This window comes from Sus scrofa, chromosome 8, assembly GCF_000003025.6.
Source record: "Sus scrofa isolate TJ Tabasco breed Duroc chromosome 8, Sscrofa11.1, whole genome shotgun sequence".
NCBI classification, from domain to species: Eukaryota; Metazoa; Chordata; class Mammalia; order Artiodactyla; family Suidae; genus Sus; species Sus scrofa.
In genome coordinates, this window is record NC_010450.4 from 136,428,936 (window position 1) to 136,447,340 (window position 18,405).

The 18,405-nt window shown below is 47.7% G+C and overlaps 1 protein-coding gene across 6 annotated transcripts in view; it reads left to right on the forward strand.

Moving 5' to 3' along the window:
* The window catches only part of RASGEF1B (RasGEF domain family member 1B), a 699,030-nt gene that overhangs the window by 532,914 nt on the left and 147,711 nt on the right, over positions 1-18,405 (forward strand). For 4 of the 6 annotated variants that reach the window (XM_021100308.1, XM_021100304.1, XM_021100305.1 and 1 more), the window contains one exon: positions 13,042-13,125. In XM_021100308.1, coding sequence (XP_020955967.1) covers positions 13,063-13,125 — 63 coding nt within the window. In that variant the 5' untranslated portion in view covers positions 13,042-13,062. Of the gene's footprint in view, positions 1-9,321; positions 9,562-13,041; positions 13,126-18,405 lie in introns of those variants that run through there. The other 2 variants (XM_021100307.1, XM_021100312.1) reach the window with 2 other exon arrangements.

Consider the following 18,405-nt stretch of genomic DNA (forward strand, 5'->3'; position numbering starts at 1 on the left):
ACACAGCCAGAAAGTCGGCGCCCTGCCACCGTGCGCAGTGCCATGGGGAACCACAACAACGTAATGCTAAGGACAGGAATGCAGATCCAAAAACATAAGTTCCATGATTGTATTCATGTGGTCTTTGCGCAGGGGAGGGTGTGGGAAACGGTGGCCTTAGAAGTCAGGGCAGCGGCTCCCTTTGAGGAGCGACTGAGAGGCGGCATGGAGGAGTTTCCACCTGGATCGGGCCTCGACTGGGCCTCGGGTTGCTAAGCAGGAGGCAGTCCGTCCCACGGGAGGTAGGGAAACGTCTGTCCTCCTTGGCCTGAGAGTCTGGGAAGCTGCAGACGGTCTCCTGAGAGATGGGGGAGGAAAGCCAGACCCACTGAGGGACAAGGGACAGCAGTGACTCCGTGTCCTAAAATAGATATGCTTTTATGTTTTCACGTTTTGTAGTAAAATTTCAGATGAAAATATCATTGGCATGCATCCTCTCTACCAAAACTTTACTGTCAATTCCATGTCTTTTGTTTGTTTGAGAGAAACTAACGTTCGTGCGATGCTGTATGTTCTGGCTTTTGGGTCCTGCTCATAAGCTGCATCACACGAGGAAGTCAAGACAGCGTCAAAAGGGCCCCGATGCCTGTGTCTGACCGGATCAGCCTTTCATAACAAAGCCACCAGGCGTCAAGGCAGGCACAGAAAATGGACTAGCAGTGTCTTTGCTTTCTTTTTGAGGAATCAAGAAGCTAAAAGGCTCCAACCCAGATCTTCTGACACTAGACGCTGTGCCCTTCAGTCCGAATGCAGTTTGGATAACAGGTCACCTCTAACAAAGGAAACCAAACAGCAGATTTAAGGATTGAAAAGTGAAATGAGCGCACGAGGCTGTGCCGTGAACCCCACGCCAGACGCCTCCCTGAGCACGTCCCACTAGGAGTCACCTCTGGACTGGTTCTAAAGTCCAGCCCAGAGAGGGCTCTCCTCCCGTCGGGAAGAGCTTATGTATTGGTGGGTCCGGAACTACTGCCGTGAAACACCATTCCTGGGCCTGAGAATTATAACAGCAGTTAAATAGCTAATATAAATTACAAGGTTTAGAGTCTACACTGTGTAAATTCTTTAGGAATTTTCTCCTATTAAACTGGAGTTTAAATGGGGAGGATTGCTTTTGGCTTAGAAATCACTGTGCCATGTAACCCGTGACAGGGAACCTCAAGGCACGGTGATGAGACAGGTCGGCATCTGGTACCCACGGCATCCCTGTCAGTTGCGGTCACTGGTTACTCCCCATTGCTCTCTATCAAAACCTGGCCTTAAGAGATCATATTCCCTCAGTCATTCTGCCTTATTTTATGAATTAAAACCCACATGCCATCTTTCCCAGGGAATCTCATACATTCAGGCTTCTGCGGGCGTTCCCCTCGTGGCTCAGTGGTTAACAAACCTGACTAGTATCGATGAGGGCGTGAGTTCCATCCCTGGGCTCGCTCTGTGGGTTGAGGATCCCGCATTGCCCTGAGCTGTGATGTAGGTCGCAGACTCGGCTTGGATCCCATGCTGTGTGGCTGCGGTGTAGGCCAGCAGCTACATCTGTGATTCGACCCCTAGCCTGGGAACCTCCATGTGCCGCGGTGCAGCCCTCAAAAGACAGGGAAAAGAAAGCTTTTTGCTAACTATTAATTACAGAATGAATGTCTTTCCCTAGAATAGAAATTTCAAGTACCAATAATCAAAGGGTGGGGCTGCCTTAACCTTTGCACTTGACATTGTATCACCTGTCTGCTCTCTGGGAGACTGATGTCCACGGCTTGTGGCTCCGTCTGTGACCTTGCCAACTGCCCTCAGTCTCTAGTGACGTGGAAATGCTCAGGATGCCCACGCAAGGGCTGTACTGCGTGAAAAGGTTTTCACTGTGCACACGTCGTACAAACGCCAGAGTAACTCTGAGCAAATCTTTCAGCTTCAAGGAGAGATGGACGATGAAGATAATTCCACTTTACTCTGTTTAGAGCTGAAAAATGAATCCAAAAGTCATGAGAGGAAAGATTTCAGAGCAAGAAAATCCATCCGCTTGGGGAAACCCAGGAAGGCCTGAAAGTGTGACAACAGACGATTATTCCCTTTCCCTTAAAAGTTGCATTTGCGTATAAGGGATGGATGGATATTTTCATGTTTTTGTAATTTTAACATTGCATAGACTCTAACTACTATTAACTGATTGTATCCCTGAGAACAGAAATTTTATCTGTGTAGTCTCAGAATCCAAAACTCAGCTTGAGCCTTCACAGATGCTTGAACAGATCAAGCTCATATAGTTTCAGACAGATGATTTTTGTGTGATTTTGGAACCCGATTTGAGTATCTTTGCTTCCTGTGTTTTACCTGAGCTCCTGACTTGGGAAAGGCGCTGCGGTGCATCAGGTGCAGTTTATCATTGTCCTCTGACGCTGCCTAAGAGTGTCATTGGGCCACGTACACCACAGCAATTATATAGACAAACCTGTTTTTAAAATACAAATAGAAGGAGTTCCTGTCGTGGCGCAGCAGAAATGAATCCAACTGGGAACCATGGGGTTGCGGGTTTGATCCCTGGCCTCGCTCAGTGGGTTAAGGATCCAGCATTGCTGTGGGCTGTTGTTTGGGTTGCAGACGAGGCTTGGATCAGGTGTTGCTGTGGTCGTGGCCTAGGCCGGCAGCTACAGCTCTGATTGGCCCCCCAGCTTGGGAAACTTCCGTATGCCATGGATGCGGCCCTCAGAAAGATAAAAAGACAAATAATAAAATAAAATACAAATAGAAAACAAATATCATAGGGTATCACTTGTATGTGGAATCTAAAAACCAATACTAATGAGCTTATTTACAAAACAGAAATAGAGTCACAGAAGTGGAAAAGAAACTTAGGGTTACCAAAGGGGGAGATGAATTAGGAGTTTGGGATTAACATGCGCCTGTTATACACCTGCATAGAAAATAGTTGACGAGACCTACTAGTGAGCCCAAGGAACTATACTCAATATCTTGTAATGACTCATAATGTAAAAGAATCTGAAAAAAATAGACATACATACATAGAACTGAATGACCTTACTGTAAGCTTGAAACTTACACAGTATTGTAAATTAACTATACTTCAATAAAAAGAAATTGGTCAGGGAGGTAGTTTAATAGTCCTTTGAAGATAAAGCAGTTGTATGCCAATGACTTTCTCTCTCCATCTAAATTGATTAAAGTTGTGTGTTACTATGTATCATTAAAAAATAAAGTTTAAATTAATGAGGCAATCATTAAAAATACAACTGAATTTTCTTAGCTGTTTATTAAGTGCTTAACCACAGGATTCGTGATTGTCTCATTGCTGCTTTGGCACCCAGCAATGCCTAGACTTTCAGCAGGGCGAGCTTCATTTACTACAGGGCCCTTGGTTCAAAAAGCGGGAAAAATGGCCTTAAATAAACTAAAATATAAAGTGTTTTCCTTTCTTTCTGCAGCTTCTCTCTCAACCTATTTACTGTTTTTATACTTGGCATTCTAAGTAAAGAACTATTCTATTTAGTGTGAATTTTGTATTTTGTATTTACATCTGTATCGTCCGCTTTACATGAAGATATAAGAGCATTTCACTTGCATGCAGGCTCGCTGAAATTACACAGTTAATACTCAGTGGCTTGTCACATGTGCGCATTTGCTTCTTACGGAGCAGGTACACTGGGTAACACGTACACTAGGTAACAGGGTGTGTGCAGGGAGCGAGCAGAACATTTTGGCCCCAGCGAGAAGTTCAAGTTGAGACAAGAAGGCAGGTGAAGGCCCAAACGTGGTACAACATTTAACCAAAGAGTAATACCTTCAAAATCAAGGCTGTAGAGTGTCTGATGTAGCTCAGCAGGTTAAGAACCCAACTAGCATCCATGAGAACGTGGGTTGGATCCCTGGCCTCGATCAGTGTGTTAAGGACCCGGCATTGCCGTGAGCTGCAGTGTAGGTCGCAGATACGGCTCGGATCTGGTGTGGCTGCAGTGTAGATCGCAGATACGGCTCGGATCTGGTGTGGCTGTGGCTGTGGTGTAGGCCGGCGGCTACAGCTCCGATTCGACCCCTAACCTGGGGCCCTCCACATGCCGAGGGTGTGGCCCTAACAAGCAAAAAAGAATCAGGGCTGCAAAGTGGGGAGAGCTCTTGTGCCTCCGGGACCTGGGCCATACCTTGAGGCACAGAAGCCTCCCAGGCTCCCCCCTGCACCCCCAGCGCATCCTTCCCTTCTGGAGTCTGTCCAGTCTGCACCCCATCTCCACTTCCTCACCCTCTAGGTGCCTGGCTTTCCGGGTTCGCGGTCACAGTGGCCTCAATATTTCCCTCGCTTACAGTCTTGCTTCCTCTCAAATGACGCCCCCATCTGCTGGCCAGGTGACCCATCCAGATATTGTCATAAAAAACTGTGTGCTTCCTGCCTCCTCTCCAGAGCCCCCCTCCACCTCTGCCTCACTCCTTAAGATCTGACGCCCCAAATTATGCTATTCGGTACCTCTTGCACTCGTGACGTTGCCTCCCTTCGTGCCTACACCGCTCTTTTGTCTTTAACTTTGTCTAACATTTGTTCTGTCTCCCTCCCCTCAGCTCCTCCTGTGCCTCCTCCTCCTGGGAGCCCCGCCCCCCCCCCCCCCCCCCCCCCCCCCCCCCCCGGCCACAGGAGCTCCTCTCTTGGCTGGGCCAGATGCTCTTCCTTTTGCTCTCGATGCATCTCTGCCTACCTGTGTGCGGTATTCACCAGTCCTTTCGAATGATTGGTTTACCTTTCTTCCCCACTAGACTTGGGGAAGCTTCTTGAGCTTCTCATTCACCCGAGTGTCCCCAGGGCCATCTCAGAACCCAGCGTGCAAACTTCTGCCTAAGCTTTGTCACCTGTCATGGCTGTATTTTCTCCCCAGTTCATTTGGAAACTCTTCCTACACTGACTGCTTAAAAGCCCCCCAAAAGTTTCTCTCCTAAAATCCCTTCCTTCTGATATCGAATCTTTTTTTTTCTTTCTTGCTAGGAAGCCTTGCAGTAGTTTTCTCGGGTGGCCACCGACTGAGTGGCTTGAACCACAGAAATTTATTTTCTCGTAGTCCTGGAGACCAGAAGTCTGAGATGAAAGCGTCAGCAGAGCTGGTTTCCTCTGAGATTTTTCTCCTTGGCTTGTAGATGGCCAGCTTCTCCTTGGGTCCTCACAGGAAACCCCTTGTGTGTGTGGGTCTGTGTGGAAATTTCCTCTTCTTTTAAAGCCTCCAGTTATTTAGATGGAGGCCTATGCTAATGACTTCATTTTAACTTAATCACCTCTTTAAAGAGTCTGCATCCAGATAGTCACATTCTAAGTTGATGGGACTTCGTGTGATTTTGAAATCAGCTTATAACTTGCCTTTTACCCATGGATAGTTTTCTCTAAATTGGTTGCTGGTCTCCAGCAGCCTCCATCTGCAGAGAGGCAAGTTACAACACCCCCAGCTCTTTCCCTCCCTCCTGTAAAAGCCCCTTGTGACCATTCTGGGTCTGGACCTCTGAGAGTCCATGTTGCCGGGGTCGTTTTGCATATGTTGGCCTCCAGTGGTACATAGGAGCTGGGGGACTGCTTCTCCATATGACCTTTTCTCGTGTTTGAATAGATGATGACTTTGCATTTTCCTTTTCCTTCCTATTTTTTCTTTTTCCTCTTTTGTCTTTTTAGGGCCTATGGAAGTTCCCAGGCTAGGGGTCAAATGGAGGTGTAGCTGCTGGCCTACACCACAGCCGCAGCAACCTGGGATCCGATCCACATCTTCGACCTTCACCACAGCTCTCAGCCACGCCAGCTCCTTAACCCACTGAGCGAAGCCAGGGATCGAACCTGTGTCCTCATGGATACTGGTCAGATTTCTGCCGAGCCATGACGGGAACTCCTTCCCTCCTGTTTTTTCTGAACTCCCAGAGGATTTGGTGTCCATCTCGTACAAGTGAACGGACTGTGATGTGGCGTCACTGTCACGTCTTGGCTCTGACCCACCAGGAAGAGGTGCAGTTTTCGGGTATCGTTGACTGAGTGCTTCACTGGACCCTCTTTTTGAAAAAGCAGCTTGTATGCTACACGTTTTAGTGCTAAAGAAATACGGAACCCCAAATGCGTCATACATCGAATGCGTGTCAAAGTTATTCTCAAAAGCAGGACTTCCGAGTCGGGGGTGGAGGGGTCAGGGCTTTTGCTACTTTATTATCTTATTTACAAGGTCCTTGGAGCCAAACATATACTTTTTAAAGAAGCATTTACTTTTATGAGCCTGTGCTTATTTTATTAACTCATAATTGATTATCTCTTAAAATATTTAAAAATTTGTATATTTTAGGCTTGTGTTTTACGTAAAGATTTTTAAATTTGTAATTATAATTTATGATGTACAGTTCTGAATATTTTTCCAATTAAAAATTAAATATAGGAGTTCCCATTGTGGTTCAGTGGTAGCAAACCCGACTAGGAACCATGAGGACGTAGGTTCTATCCCTGGCCTCGCTCAGTGGGTTAAGTATCCAGCATTGCCGTGAGCTGTGGTGTAGGTCCCAGACACAGCTCGGATCCTGCGTTGCTGTGGCTGTGGTGGAGGACGGCAGCTTCAGCTCCGTTTCAACCCCTAGCCTGGGAACTTCCATATGCCTCAGGTGTGGCTCTAAAAAATTAAATGGTGTATTTAATTTTTTTTAACATGTTCGATAAACTTCTAAATAATCTCCTTGCACCTTTTATCATTTTTATAGTCTGTGATTGTTATAAATGTTATTGAAACATATTTATAAACCTTTATGTCACTTAAGCAGTTAGCCCAGAGCTGAGTTGGAGTGCACAGGGAATGATTTGCTGATTGACGGCAGGGAGGAAATGACGTAAATTAGAGAGGGGATTCGTAGATACCCCCTAATATTTTACTGTGAAGAGGGCACAAAGGAAAAAGACCAATGAAACATTTGTCATTAACGTGAAAAATACCGTTAGCACTTATTACGTAAGATTCTTTGCTGAGCTGCATTTTCATTTAAATCCTCCAGACAAGCCCATGATGTAGGTCTCTTCATGCCTTATGTTTGGGGAAACTGATGCTTAGCAATTCAGCTGCTTACTCAAGGTCTCAAAGCCAGTGTGTTATGGGGCTGGAATTTGATCCCATGCCTCTGACTCCATGCTTGTTTCACTGTGACACAAGTTCAAGAAATTACACCATCGACACGTAGTCACCAGTTACTCATTGAAACCAGGGACATGCTGGATTCAGATGCTTGAAGCCAATGAAGCCCATAAAAAAGGGCACTGTTGCTTCGGTTGGTCATCTGACATTGTGTTACTCACCTTTGTGGCTCTTGGTGTCTTCATTGACAAATATGAGGTTAGTTGTGGCATCTTCCTCATAAGTTTGCTGTGTAGAAAACAAGTGTGTACGTGGGAACGTACATGCATACACAAGTGATGTATTTAGGGAAGACGGTAGCTGTGTAAACCAGTCCAGTCCTTTTGAAAAGCAGTAGTCAGGCAGTAAATAACAAGAACCTTAAAGAGGTCCACATCTTTGGCATAGGAATCCTACTGCTGGAAAAATAGTCTAAAGAACTGGTTCAAAAGACCAAAAAAGTGTGTTTGCATAGGTATATTCACTTCCGAGAAAAATCGATGGGTAGTTTCTCAAGATGTGAAACCTGGTGTCTTAAGATCTAGGTGTATGACTTGGAGAAATGAAAACTTGTGTACGCATGTTCATAGCTGCCTTATGGATGATAGCCCCCAAGGAGAAACAGCTCAAACGGATGACTACGTGGGTAAAATGTGCGACATCCATTTAGTTGGATGTGGAGGCAGAGTGGAAAAGGGTCAGGAGCTGACGCAGATGCCACACGTGCGGAGCTTTGAAAACATCCTGCTGAATGAGAGTCACAGAGGACCACACACTGCGTGATTTCATTTCTATAAGGTGTCCAGAACAGGCGAAAATGCAGAGAAGGAAAGCTGACAGGCGCTTGCCTCGGGCTGGGGGAGGGACAGGCAGGTAGTGCGGGACTGCTGGGTGGGAAAGGGTGCCTTGGGGCGGGGACAGATAGGCTCAAATTCTGTTGTGCAGGTGGCTGCACCGCCCTGCGAGCAGATAAAGAGACAAGGACTCGTGCACTTTAAATGGTGAAGGGGAGGCTGTGTGAATTGTATCAATAGAACTGGTTTAGAAACTTCAAAAAAGGAGTTCCTGCTGTGGTACAGTGGATTAAGAGTCTGACTGCAGTGGCTTGGGTCTCTGCAGAGGTGCAGGTTCGATCCCCAGTCTGGTACAGTGAGTTAAATGATCCAGCATTGCCACAGCTGTGTCAGAGGTCACAGTTGTGTCTCAAATTCAGTCCCTGGCCTGGGAACTTCCATATGGTGAGGGTGCAGCCATTAAACAAACAAACACACCAAAAACCTTCAAAAAATTAGAGAAAAATGAAAATAATCGAAATACTTATCAAGATGTCAAATACATTATACTCCATCCTGCTGCTGGAACGTGATGTAGTCACTAAATGTAAACCCAAGGGTTATGTAACAGCACAGAAGATATGTCACGGAATGGAAAATGTGGGAGAGTGGCGAGAATTGGCCCTGTAGCGAAATATACGTCCCTTTGGATAAAGTCTGGCAGGAAACTCGGAAACAGGAGGGGCCGGTGAAGGGGATGTGTCTCCTCCTCTCAGAAACCCCAGGAAAATTGTCGGGAGTTTCCAAAGCACTTGTTTTAATGTCTGTTGAAATGGTAGCCTTGTGGTAGGTACAGGTGCCCCTGAAGATGCATGAAACATTGGAAAGGAAGGAAGAAGCCCTAGGGACAGTTTCACAATCCACGTGTAAAACCTCTAAGAAATAGACATTTAAATGCCAAAATCCAGTGGCGCATTTAAGGCAGATGGGTCTTGGGGGAGGTGCTGCTGAGTGTAGGGGCAGATCAGCCTCTCACAGGAAGCTTACCCGCTGAGCTGCTTGCGGGTCCTGTCTCCTCTGTGGGCCTCTCTGTGCTGGCAAGCTTGGAGGGAGGGGGTTTTCAGGCACCGGCGCTGGTGTCAGGTCCGTGATAATAACCCAGAGGAAGTGAGGACACGCAGCAGTGCGCACGGGTTACTGAGGTTCACCCAGATTGTACCCGAGTGAGGAAAAAGGGAGGAAGTCTGGTCCAGCCTGCGTGAGTCACCATTTCAGGGCCCTCCGCCCAGCTCTCCTCCCTTCCCAAGGCCACCTCACCTCTGCGCCTGTGCCCTTGACCCTCGCGAAGAAGGAACTCCAGCTGCCCTGGGCGGGGCGAACCCCAATTCCTGTTGGTCGGCCTCAGCCACTAGGTTGGGGGCCAGAGGGAAGAGGGGCCAGAGCGGTGGGGTCGATGGCCAAGACGTCTCTTTTCAGGAGCGTTCGCCTTCCTTGGTTCCCCCTGAATGTTTCAAGTACCCAGTGCCCTCAACGTCCTAGGTCCCCGAAAGAGCCGAGGCTCTTGCCAGGAGCAGGGAAAGTGCTGGGTCAGCAGGTCTCTGACCGCATGGACGGAGCAGTGATTTTTACTCCGGGTAAGAAGTGGGAGACAGGCTGAGGCTGCAGGGAGGGGCGAGCCTCCTCAAGGCGGATCCGCTCTGGGCCCTGAGGTGTGGGGAGGGGGTGGGCAGTGGATGGACATCAAAGTCCAGGTTTTCTGTGGAGGGTAACATCCCGAGCTCGGGGGGAGGGCAGCTGCGCTTTGTCAGTGCCATTAGGATCCCAGGGGCCGGCCGGCGACACTCCCTTCAGCGCGTGTGCCATCTGGACCGGCCCCGCTGCGCGGGCAGCTGAGCTGCACTTGCCAGAAGCTCCCCGCGTCCTTCCTCCTCGGACCCTGCCTCATTCCGTCCTTCGGTGCCAGGCACTGCCCTCAGATTTCAGACTCCAGCCTGAACCCTGGGGGTGTCCTCACAGGTCATGGCCTACGCCACTTCTTTGGTCTCCTTTTAGGAAAGGGACCCCAGGCCCCCGTCCCGTGGAGCGTTCTGAGCGGTTCAGCTGCTTGCCAGGAAGGCTCTGGAGTTACTGCGGGAAGCAGAGGAGGGGGCACTTTGGCCCTTCTTGTGCGGGGAGCTGGAATTGATGGCTGACCTGCCTGACGCTTTTCTGTAATTCTTTATTAACCCCTTTGCCCAAGTCCATCCTCGGAGCCCCCGCTGCACGTTTTGCAAACGGTTCCAGGAGAAACCACACTAGCGCCAGCCAGGTGGCCCCTCAACCACCCGAACAGCAGCAGCAGCAGATCCTGTGGGGACAGCCTGAAACGGGGAGAGGAGACGGGGAGAGAGAAAGCCTGCCTTCGAGAACGAGACTCCTGACTCTTCTGTTTTGCCTGGGAACCTATTATTTCAGAAATTCCTAGGGGAGTTCCCGCCTTGGCGCAGTGGAAATGAATCCGACTGGGATCCATGAGGTTGCGGGTTCAATCCCTGGCCTCACTCAGTGGGTTAAGGATCCGGCATTGCTGTGACCTGTGGTGTAGGTCGCAGAGGCGGCTCAGATCCCGAGTTGCTGTGGCTGTGGTGTAGGCCATCGGCCACAGCTCCCATTAGATCCCAGCCCAGGAACCTCTATATGCTGCAGGAGTGGCCCTAAAAAGACAAAAAAAAAAAAAAGAAAAGAAAAAGAAAAAAGAAATTCCTTTTAATATATGGCCCAGAATCAGTGCGTATTTTCCCACCAAGCAAATATTTTCTGGGTAAGAAAGCTATGCTTTGTGACGCTTGAGTCGTTGTAGTCTTAAGTATACCCAGCGCAACTGCATCAAGGGACTCTTTGGTCTAAAGCAAATCAAACTGCACAACAGCCTCAGTAAACTAGTTACACGTTGCCATGGCAACTGGACCAGCCTCAGAGGGAAGGGCAGCTTTCTTCAGATTCATCTTCTGTGTCTGCAGATTGACTTCCTTGAAGCTGAATCATGTGTCCTGGTCATCAGGACATGTGATTTTCATTAAAAAAAAAAAAAAAAGGAAGTTTTTCATTTAAAAAAAAAAAGTTGCAGTCTCAGTTGATATATTTTGGCCTTTACCCTGGTGCCATTCCCGTCTTTTTATCTCTGAAAGGCGGGCTTTGGTAACTGGATCCTTTGGAACTTCCGTTCTTGCGTTCACTAGCATGGTTGGGACCTGACCGGGGGTGGGGGGGGGTGGTAGTAACTGAACTTTGGTGGCTGGAACATGACCTGTGAAACGCGCTGCTAGTTCCAGCTTAACTCCTAATGGACAGAAATGTGCATCCCTCGGAATCCAACCAGAAGCCTTGTTTCCAGACTATGGGAAGAAGTCAGGTTTCAGTGGCTTCTCCTGGGGGGAAACTGCAGGGGGCCTCCTCCCCAAGAATTAGGCTTTGCCTTTCCAGGCCACATAGCTCCAGTTAGCCTCAAAATACCCTGTGAGATGTGTGTAAATAACACAAACCACATTTACAGGCAGGGCCACCCAGGCCGAAAGTACAAGTCGTTTGCCCAGACTGGGATAATTAGGAACGGCAGGGGTAGAAATTCCAGCGGCTCATTCTCCATTCCTTCACGGAGAACCCCGAGAAGTCCTCCTTCCGCTCCAGAAACATGGCCAACGAATGGACCGCGGGAGATGGGGACGAGTCAGGGCTTGCTGATTCATTTTTAAAGGTCATCTTTATTTTATGAGGTTATTGGTACCTACAGTTACGATTTTTTTCAGTAACAAGTCTCTTGATGTTTCCTCTAATGAGACTGAAAACAGATTGAAAATTGTGCATAGTGAGACTGAGAGCTGGGGGTTGGAGAGGGCTGGGTCTGACGAGGTGTTTCTCCATAGAGAACAGATTCAGCTGACAAAAGCGATGCGTCCTCAATGGAAAGCACCTCCTTCCATGTCTTGGTCTGTTCAGGCTGCTGTAACAAAATGCCGCAGACTAGGGGGCTTCTAAGCTGGAGGCACTGATTTCTCGCAGTTCCGGAGGCTGGGAGTCTGAGGTCAGGGTGTCGGCTTCTTCCCAGCCATGGACCTCTCCTCGAATCCTCCCAGGGAAAGGGGCCAGAGAGCTCCCTGGAGCCTCTTTTTCAGGGATACCATCCCACCCCCTCCCAAATCACTTCCTCAAGGCTCCGCCTCCTAATCCCATCACCTTGGGGATGAGGAGTTTAACATACGAATCTCAGGGGGAGACAAACTTTCAGAGCAGAGCCACACAAGGACCCGGGTTAGACAGTGAAGGGTACAGAGATGTGAAGGTTTGAGTGGCGTCTTCAGGAGCTTACCTTCCCAGCAGCGAGTTGTAAGCACTCTAATGATACTGCATGCAGTCGGGAGAGATTTGGCCTGACTCTGTAGCCAGAAGGAGAAGAATACAGCAAAGTATTTCTTGGGGAATCTGAACGGGGCTTTTTAGGACAGGTAGGGAATCATAGATATTGAGGAAAGATCTTTTAGAAACCAGGAACAGTGTAAAAAGGCATAGGTTGGAGTCTGGAAGAAAAATACATTTGGCCAAATGCCGCTTGAGGTTTAGGTTAAATCGTGGAACAGAGTTGGAACTAGGGCAAAAAAGTGAAAAAAAGCCATGTTTTGAGGTGTTCTGAAAAGGAGGTGGAGAACTTCAGACATTACCCCATGTAGAATCAAAGATTTGAAAATCAGAAGTTTACCTGTGGTCGGTATGTTTATGCAATGAGGCGAGATATTAGTAAAGTTATTTTAAAAAAACAAACAAAACAGATTCACACAGTCTAATCTATGTTCTAGAAAGATACCTTAACAGATTCGGCTGGAAATATTCTGCACTTATGTCAACATTCCTTCAAAATGTCATCAATGGTTTTGAAATACACCCCTGTACAAGGTTAAATGAGTTTGCACAGACTGCAAACTGAGGATGCCCAAGCAAAAATGCTGACTCAGGCATTTCAAGCGACAAGCATTAACTTCAAGTGCTGGAGGCACTACTGTTAGAGGCAGGGAAATGGCTTCCTGCCCCAGGAAACCCAGCCAAGTCCCTGAAATCACTCTCTCTCCTTTCCTCTCTTATAGGAACAGCAATGGAAAGCTTCCATGTACGGCAGCATGACTCCAAACTCCTTTACAAGCCCTCTGATTGAGAAGCCAGTTGGTAAAGTAAGACTAGCTTGTTTCTTGTTGACCGGTATGGTTTGCGTCTGCGAGCTGTTCTTTCTGTCTTGAGCTATTTGTGCGACATAGTGAAGTGGATCTCATAAAATCCAAACTGGGAACTCTTTGGTTGGCCCTTGTGGCATTTGCCCCGAGCAAAATGTTGAGCTGAGTGGTCTTAATCTGAGATGCTCTTGCCTCCCCTTCTGGCTCCACGTGCCTCTGGATGGCATCCTCCCCAGCTCCCTTCAATACCCTGCTCTCCCAGCTCTTTGACTCACCTCCCCTGCCTATCGGAACTTGTTGGAGGGGAAGAGGTGGCTTTTAGTCATTTACATTGTAGCGGACGGAAAAACAAATTCCTCTTCTCTCTTAGGCCGCAAATTGAACTGAAACCAAACAAACCAAAAAAGACTAACAGGAGAAAAGGTGTAGGACTACAAATAAGGACATCTTCCTAAAAAAGAAGAAATTGTATTTGGAGTTTATAGACCGTTTTAACCAAGAGTGATTCACTGTGGAAAGTGTTAAGAGAAAGGAAAAGGACCGGGGGCTTCTCTGGGCGGTGAATCGTAAGCTGGTCAATATAGGGGGGAAGTAGTGGAAGTTCGAGGGTTACTGAGGAAGGTTTGTCATATGCACACTCAGGTTGGCGCCTTTTCTACTGATCATCTCCGGGATTAAATGCCATCTTCTTCCTGGTACGGGAAAGAAAAACACCTTTCCAAATGTGTGCTTCCTTTACAAAGGAAAATTTTTGTTCTCCTTTTAAACAGAAAGGGAGAGGGCAGAGGGCTTTTCCCACATGTGCTGTTTCTCGGTTGCCTTTGGCTCAAGATAATCCTTATACCGAAGCGGCGTGTTTTGGGATGGCGTTTTCTGATGCGCTTAAACATCTCAGCCTGAAATCCAGCCACCATACTACCTCTTTCAAACCTACCTGTTGTTTAAACTATCTTATGGAACCCAAGACCTTCCCTCTAGAAGTGAAATTACAGGTATTTGCCTGAACTGCTATCAGTCCCTTCAGGGAGGGTAGAGCTGGACAGTTGAGAGTATGGGCTCAGAGTTCTTGTTGTGGCTCAGCATTTATGAACCTCACTAATATCCGTGAGGGTGTGGGTTTGATCCCTGGCCTTGCTCAGTGGGTTAAGGATCCGGCGTTGCCTGTGAGCTGTGGCATATGTCAAAGACATGGTTCATAACCAGTGTTGCTGTGGCTGTGGTGTAGGCTGGCGGCTGCAGCTCTGATTCGACCCCTAGCCTGGGAACTTCCATATGCCCTGGGTGTGGCCCTTAAAAAAAAAGGGGGGGGGGAGTTCCCGTCATGGCGCAGTGGTTAACGAATCCAACTAGGAACCATGAGGTTTCGGGTTCGGTCCCTGGCCTTGCTCAGTGGGTTAACGATCCGGCGGTGCCGTGAGCTGTGGTGTAGGTTGCAGACGCGGCTCGGATCCCGCGTTGCTGTGGCTCTGGTGTAGGCCGGTGGCTACAGCTCCGATTGGACCCCTAGCCTGGGAACCTCCATATGCCGCAGGAGTGGCCCAAGAAATAGCAAAAAAGACCAAAAAAAAAAAAAAGGGAAAAAAGATGAGAGAGGGAGCAGTTTACCTAGGGTACCAGCCACCTTCCGGTCCTTTGCGACAGGATGCATCTTGGGACCACACGCAATCCAATGACTGGCATGAAACACAGTCACTATCCGGACGAGTCAAAAACAACAAAGTTCTTTCAATCGGCCTTTTCTTTCCAACTTATAGGTCTATGTGGGCAGAACTGGAGTGTTTGCGGTTTTCAAAAGGAAGTGAATCTATTTTCCTAGCAATTCCTGGTAGCTTTGTCTTGGCAGCAAGTCCTGCCGAGACCCCTGGCTGCAGAGGGTGAACTCCAGGCTGAACAGGAAGCCTCCTGCCCAGGCTGTCCGCGCGGCTGACGTGTTGCAGGCCCAGTAGGGGAGGCCCCCAAGCCTCTTGGGACTGACTCTCTGTGCTTTGTGTGCGGTAAGGTCTGCACGTCCCTCTGCTGACTTCAGTTCCAAGTAAGAGGAGCATCCTTTGGTCCAACAAACAGAACACTCTCGGAGCGTCACACAATGTGCAGGCGACAGCTGCGTTGCACTGCCTTCCTCGGTCGGCCGCTGTCCTCTGCCCCAGCCCTGCCTGCTTTTGACTTTATTTACGGAGGTTCTAAATAGACACCGCTTGGTGGGGATGGGAAGGAGCCATTTCGAAGGCTGAGGTCAAAAGTCAATGAATCCCAGAAGGGTCTCTTTTGATGACATTTTATTTCAATCCAGTAGCCGGTGCTGAGTTTCCTTGATGTTTTCCTAGACCTGATTAGAACCAACAGCGGCAGAACAGAAACACGAGGGGGCCTTTGGAAAATGCTTTTCAGAGAGCAGAAGGAAATCCAGTGCAGCATGATCACATTCTTTTTAATTTAAAAAGAACTGATGTACAATTTTGTGTTAATTTCTGCTGTACAGCAAGTTGATTCAGCTATACATACATATATATATATTCTTTTTATGTATACATATCTTTTCCATTATGCTTTACTGTAGAATATTGACTAGGAAGTTCCTGTCGTAAATCTGCAGTAACGAACCCGACTCGTATCCATGAGGATGCGTGTACGATCCCTGGCCTCGCTCAGTGGGTTGGGGATCTGGCGTTGCCATCAGCTGTGGTGTAGGTTGCAAACGTAGCTCGGATCCTGTGTTGCTATGGCTGTGGTGTAGGCCGGCAGCAGTAGCTCCAATTTGACCCCTAGCCTGGGAACTTCCATATGCTACAGGTGTGGCCCTAAAACGATGAAAAACAAAAAAAAAGAAAAGAAAGAGAGAATATTAAATATAGTCCCTTGGCTATACAGTAGGGCCTTGTCGTTTATCTTGTTTTATGTAATAGTTTGCATCTGCTCGTCCCAAACTCCCACTAGATCCCTCCCCTACTTCCTCTCCCCCTTGCCAACCACAAGTCTATTTTCTATGTCTGTGATTCTGTTTCTGTTTTGTAAGTAAGTTCATTTGTGTCATATTTTAGATTCCACATAGAAGCGATATCACATGGCATTTGTCTTTCTCTTTCTGACTTACTTCACTTAGTATGATAATCCTTAGTTCCATCTTGCTGAATATGGTATGATTTCATTCTTTTTCACGGTTGAGTAGTATTCCGTTGGGTATGTGTGCCACATCTTCTGTATCCATTCATCTGTCAGCGGACATATAGGTGGTTTCCACGTCTTGCTGTTGTAAATAGTGCTGCTGTGAACATGGGGGTTCATGTAAGTTCTTGAATTATATTTTGGTTCAGACATATGCCCAGGAGTGATCGTATGGTAGTTCTATATTTAGTTTTCTGAGGAACCTCCGTAGTGTTTTCCAAAGTAATTGTGCCAATTTACATTCCCACCAGCAGTGTAGGAGGGTTCCTTTCTCTCCACACCCGCTCCAACATTTGTTAGTTGTAGATCTGTAATGATGGCCATTCTGACTAGTGAGGTACCAGTGAGGGCACCTCATTGTCGTTTCGATTTGAGTTTCTCTAGTGATGAGCCATGTTGGGCGTCTTTCCACGTGACTGTTGGCTGTCTGTGTGTCTTCTCTGGAGACGGCCGTGTACCCGTTCCTGGTTCAGCGATATCTTGCCGTGTGTTCCTCAGGGCTCCCTCCCTCCCGGGGCAGAGCCAGCAGGTGGATGGCTGGCTGTACGGTGACACCAGTTCTGTCTTGGCGTGAGCAGAGCTTCTCCCAGAGGATACTCCTGCTCTCTTTTCTCCCCGTAGCTCTGGCTTCTGGGCTTAGCACTTTCTGCAAAATACTCTAATGAACTTATTTTGCCATCAGCTCTATGATATCCACCTGGAGGAGAGAAATGATGCCCCAAATATAAGCAAGTCAAGCTTGAATCATAGGGGTCAGTGGAAGGCAGCGTGAGGGATAGATAATGGAAACTATGGTTAATCTTTCCAGCATCCAAACTCTTTTCCTCACTGCTAAGAAACTCTCTGCTGAGTAAAAGGCTGCGAGCTGGACCCGGATGTAATTTCTGCTTACCCACATCAGGCTGCGCCCAGCTGAGCCAAGATCCAGTGTTTCCCGGCTGCGGGGGGGAAAGGTGTTGTGAAAACGCAGCTGGAAAACAGAGGATCCCAATGTGAACTCATAACAGAAGAAAATCGTATTTGGAGCCGACTCTGGCCTTTCCACTAAATGATAATGCTTTCCATTAGTGCTTCTGATTAGAGGGTAGGAAAGAAGGAGGGAGGCTTTTTGGAACAGAGAAGGAGAAGCCCTCAACATCATTCTGGGCAGCAAGCAAGCCTGCCATGTATGAGTATCCACCCTCAGATCAAGAAAGGTTTCATATTTTATTTTACATAATTGGAGTCAGCACCTTTTGAATGGAGCATACAAATTTATGCAAATAAAAATGCAAACGTTAAAAATATGTGTCTTGGGATTTCCTGGAGATGACCCAGCAGCTCCGTCCTCTTTGCCTTTGCAGCTGCTAAATAGTGGGTTGTGAAAGCGCAAGACAAACGTATTTCCCCAAATCCCACGGTGTTAGAACTAGAGGACTTTGTAATTTTTAAGAGATCCTCTGGGGGATGAATTCAGACAGACTCTTTTAATGTATTTGATTGTAAACATATTACCCACATGAGGCTGCACAGGCTGGCAGTAAAGCAGAAGGGATTGGAGAGTTTTAATAAATGGCAGAGTCAACGTGGACTATTGGGGGCATCAGAGAATCATGATGGAAGCAAAGGCAGGGATTTAGGGAGACAGATAATATTGGAAGATGACGTCGAATTCAACCTCCAGACCCTCCTACAAAATGCTCGCTGTTACCACCGACAGGAGAGGGGCCGAAAGAAGTTCAACTCAGCAAAGCGTCATGCAGATCACTCCAAGTCAAAACAAAACAACAAAAAAAACCCAGTCAAATTCCACGTCCTCCAAAAACTGCATCAGATACACAAACAGATAGAGCTGTTTGGAATTGAGAGCTGCCCCTGACCATGGCTCGGCCAACCTGTCTTTCTCAGTAGAATTTAGGTGGCAGGTAAACTTGTCCTCAATCTAAAGAAATGTAACTCTATTGCATTATTTGATTTGACCAGAAGCAAATGGAGAGATAAACAGCCTTGAAGGAGAGCAGTGCTGCTAAATGGACGGGTGGAGTTCCCGTCGTGGTGCAGCAGAAACGCATCTGACCAGGATCCATGAGGATGCAGGTTCGATCCCTGGCCTTGCTCAGTGGGTTAAGGATCCGACAT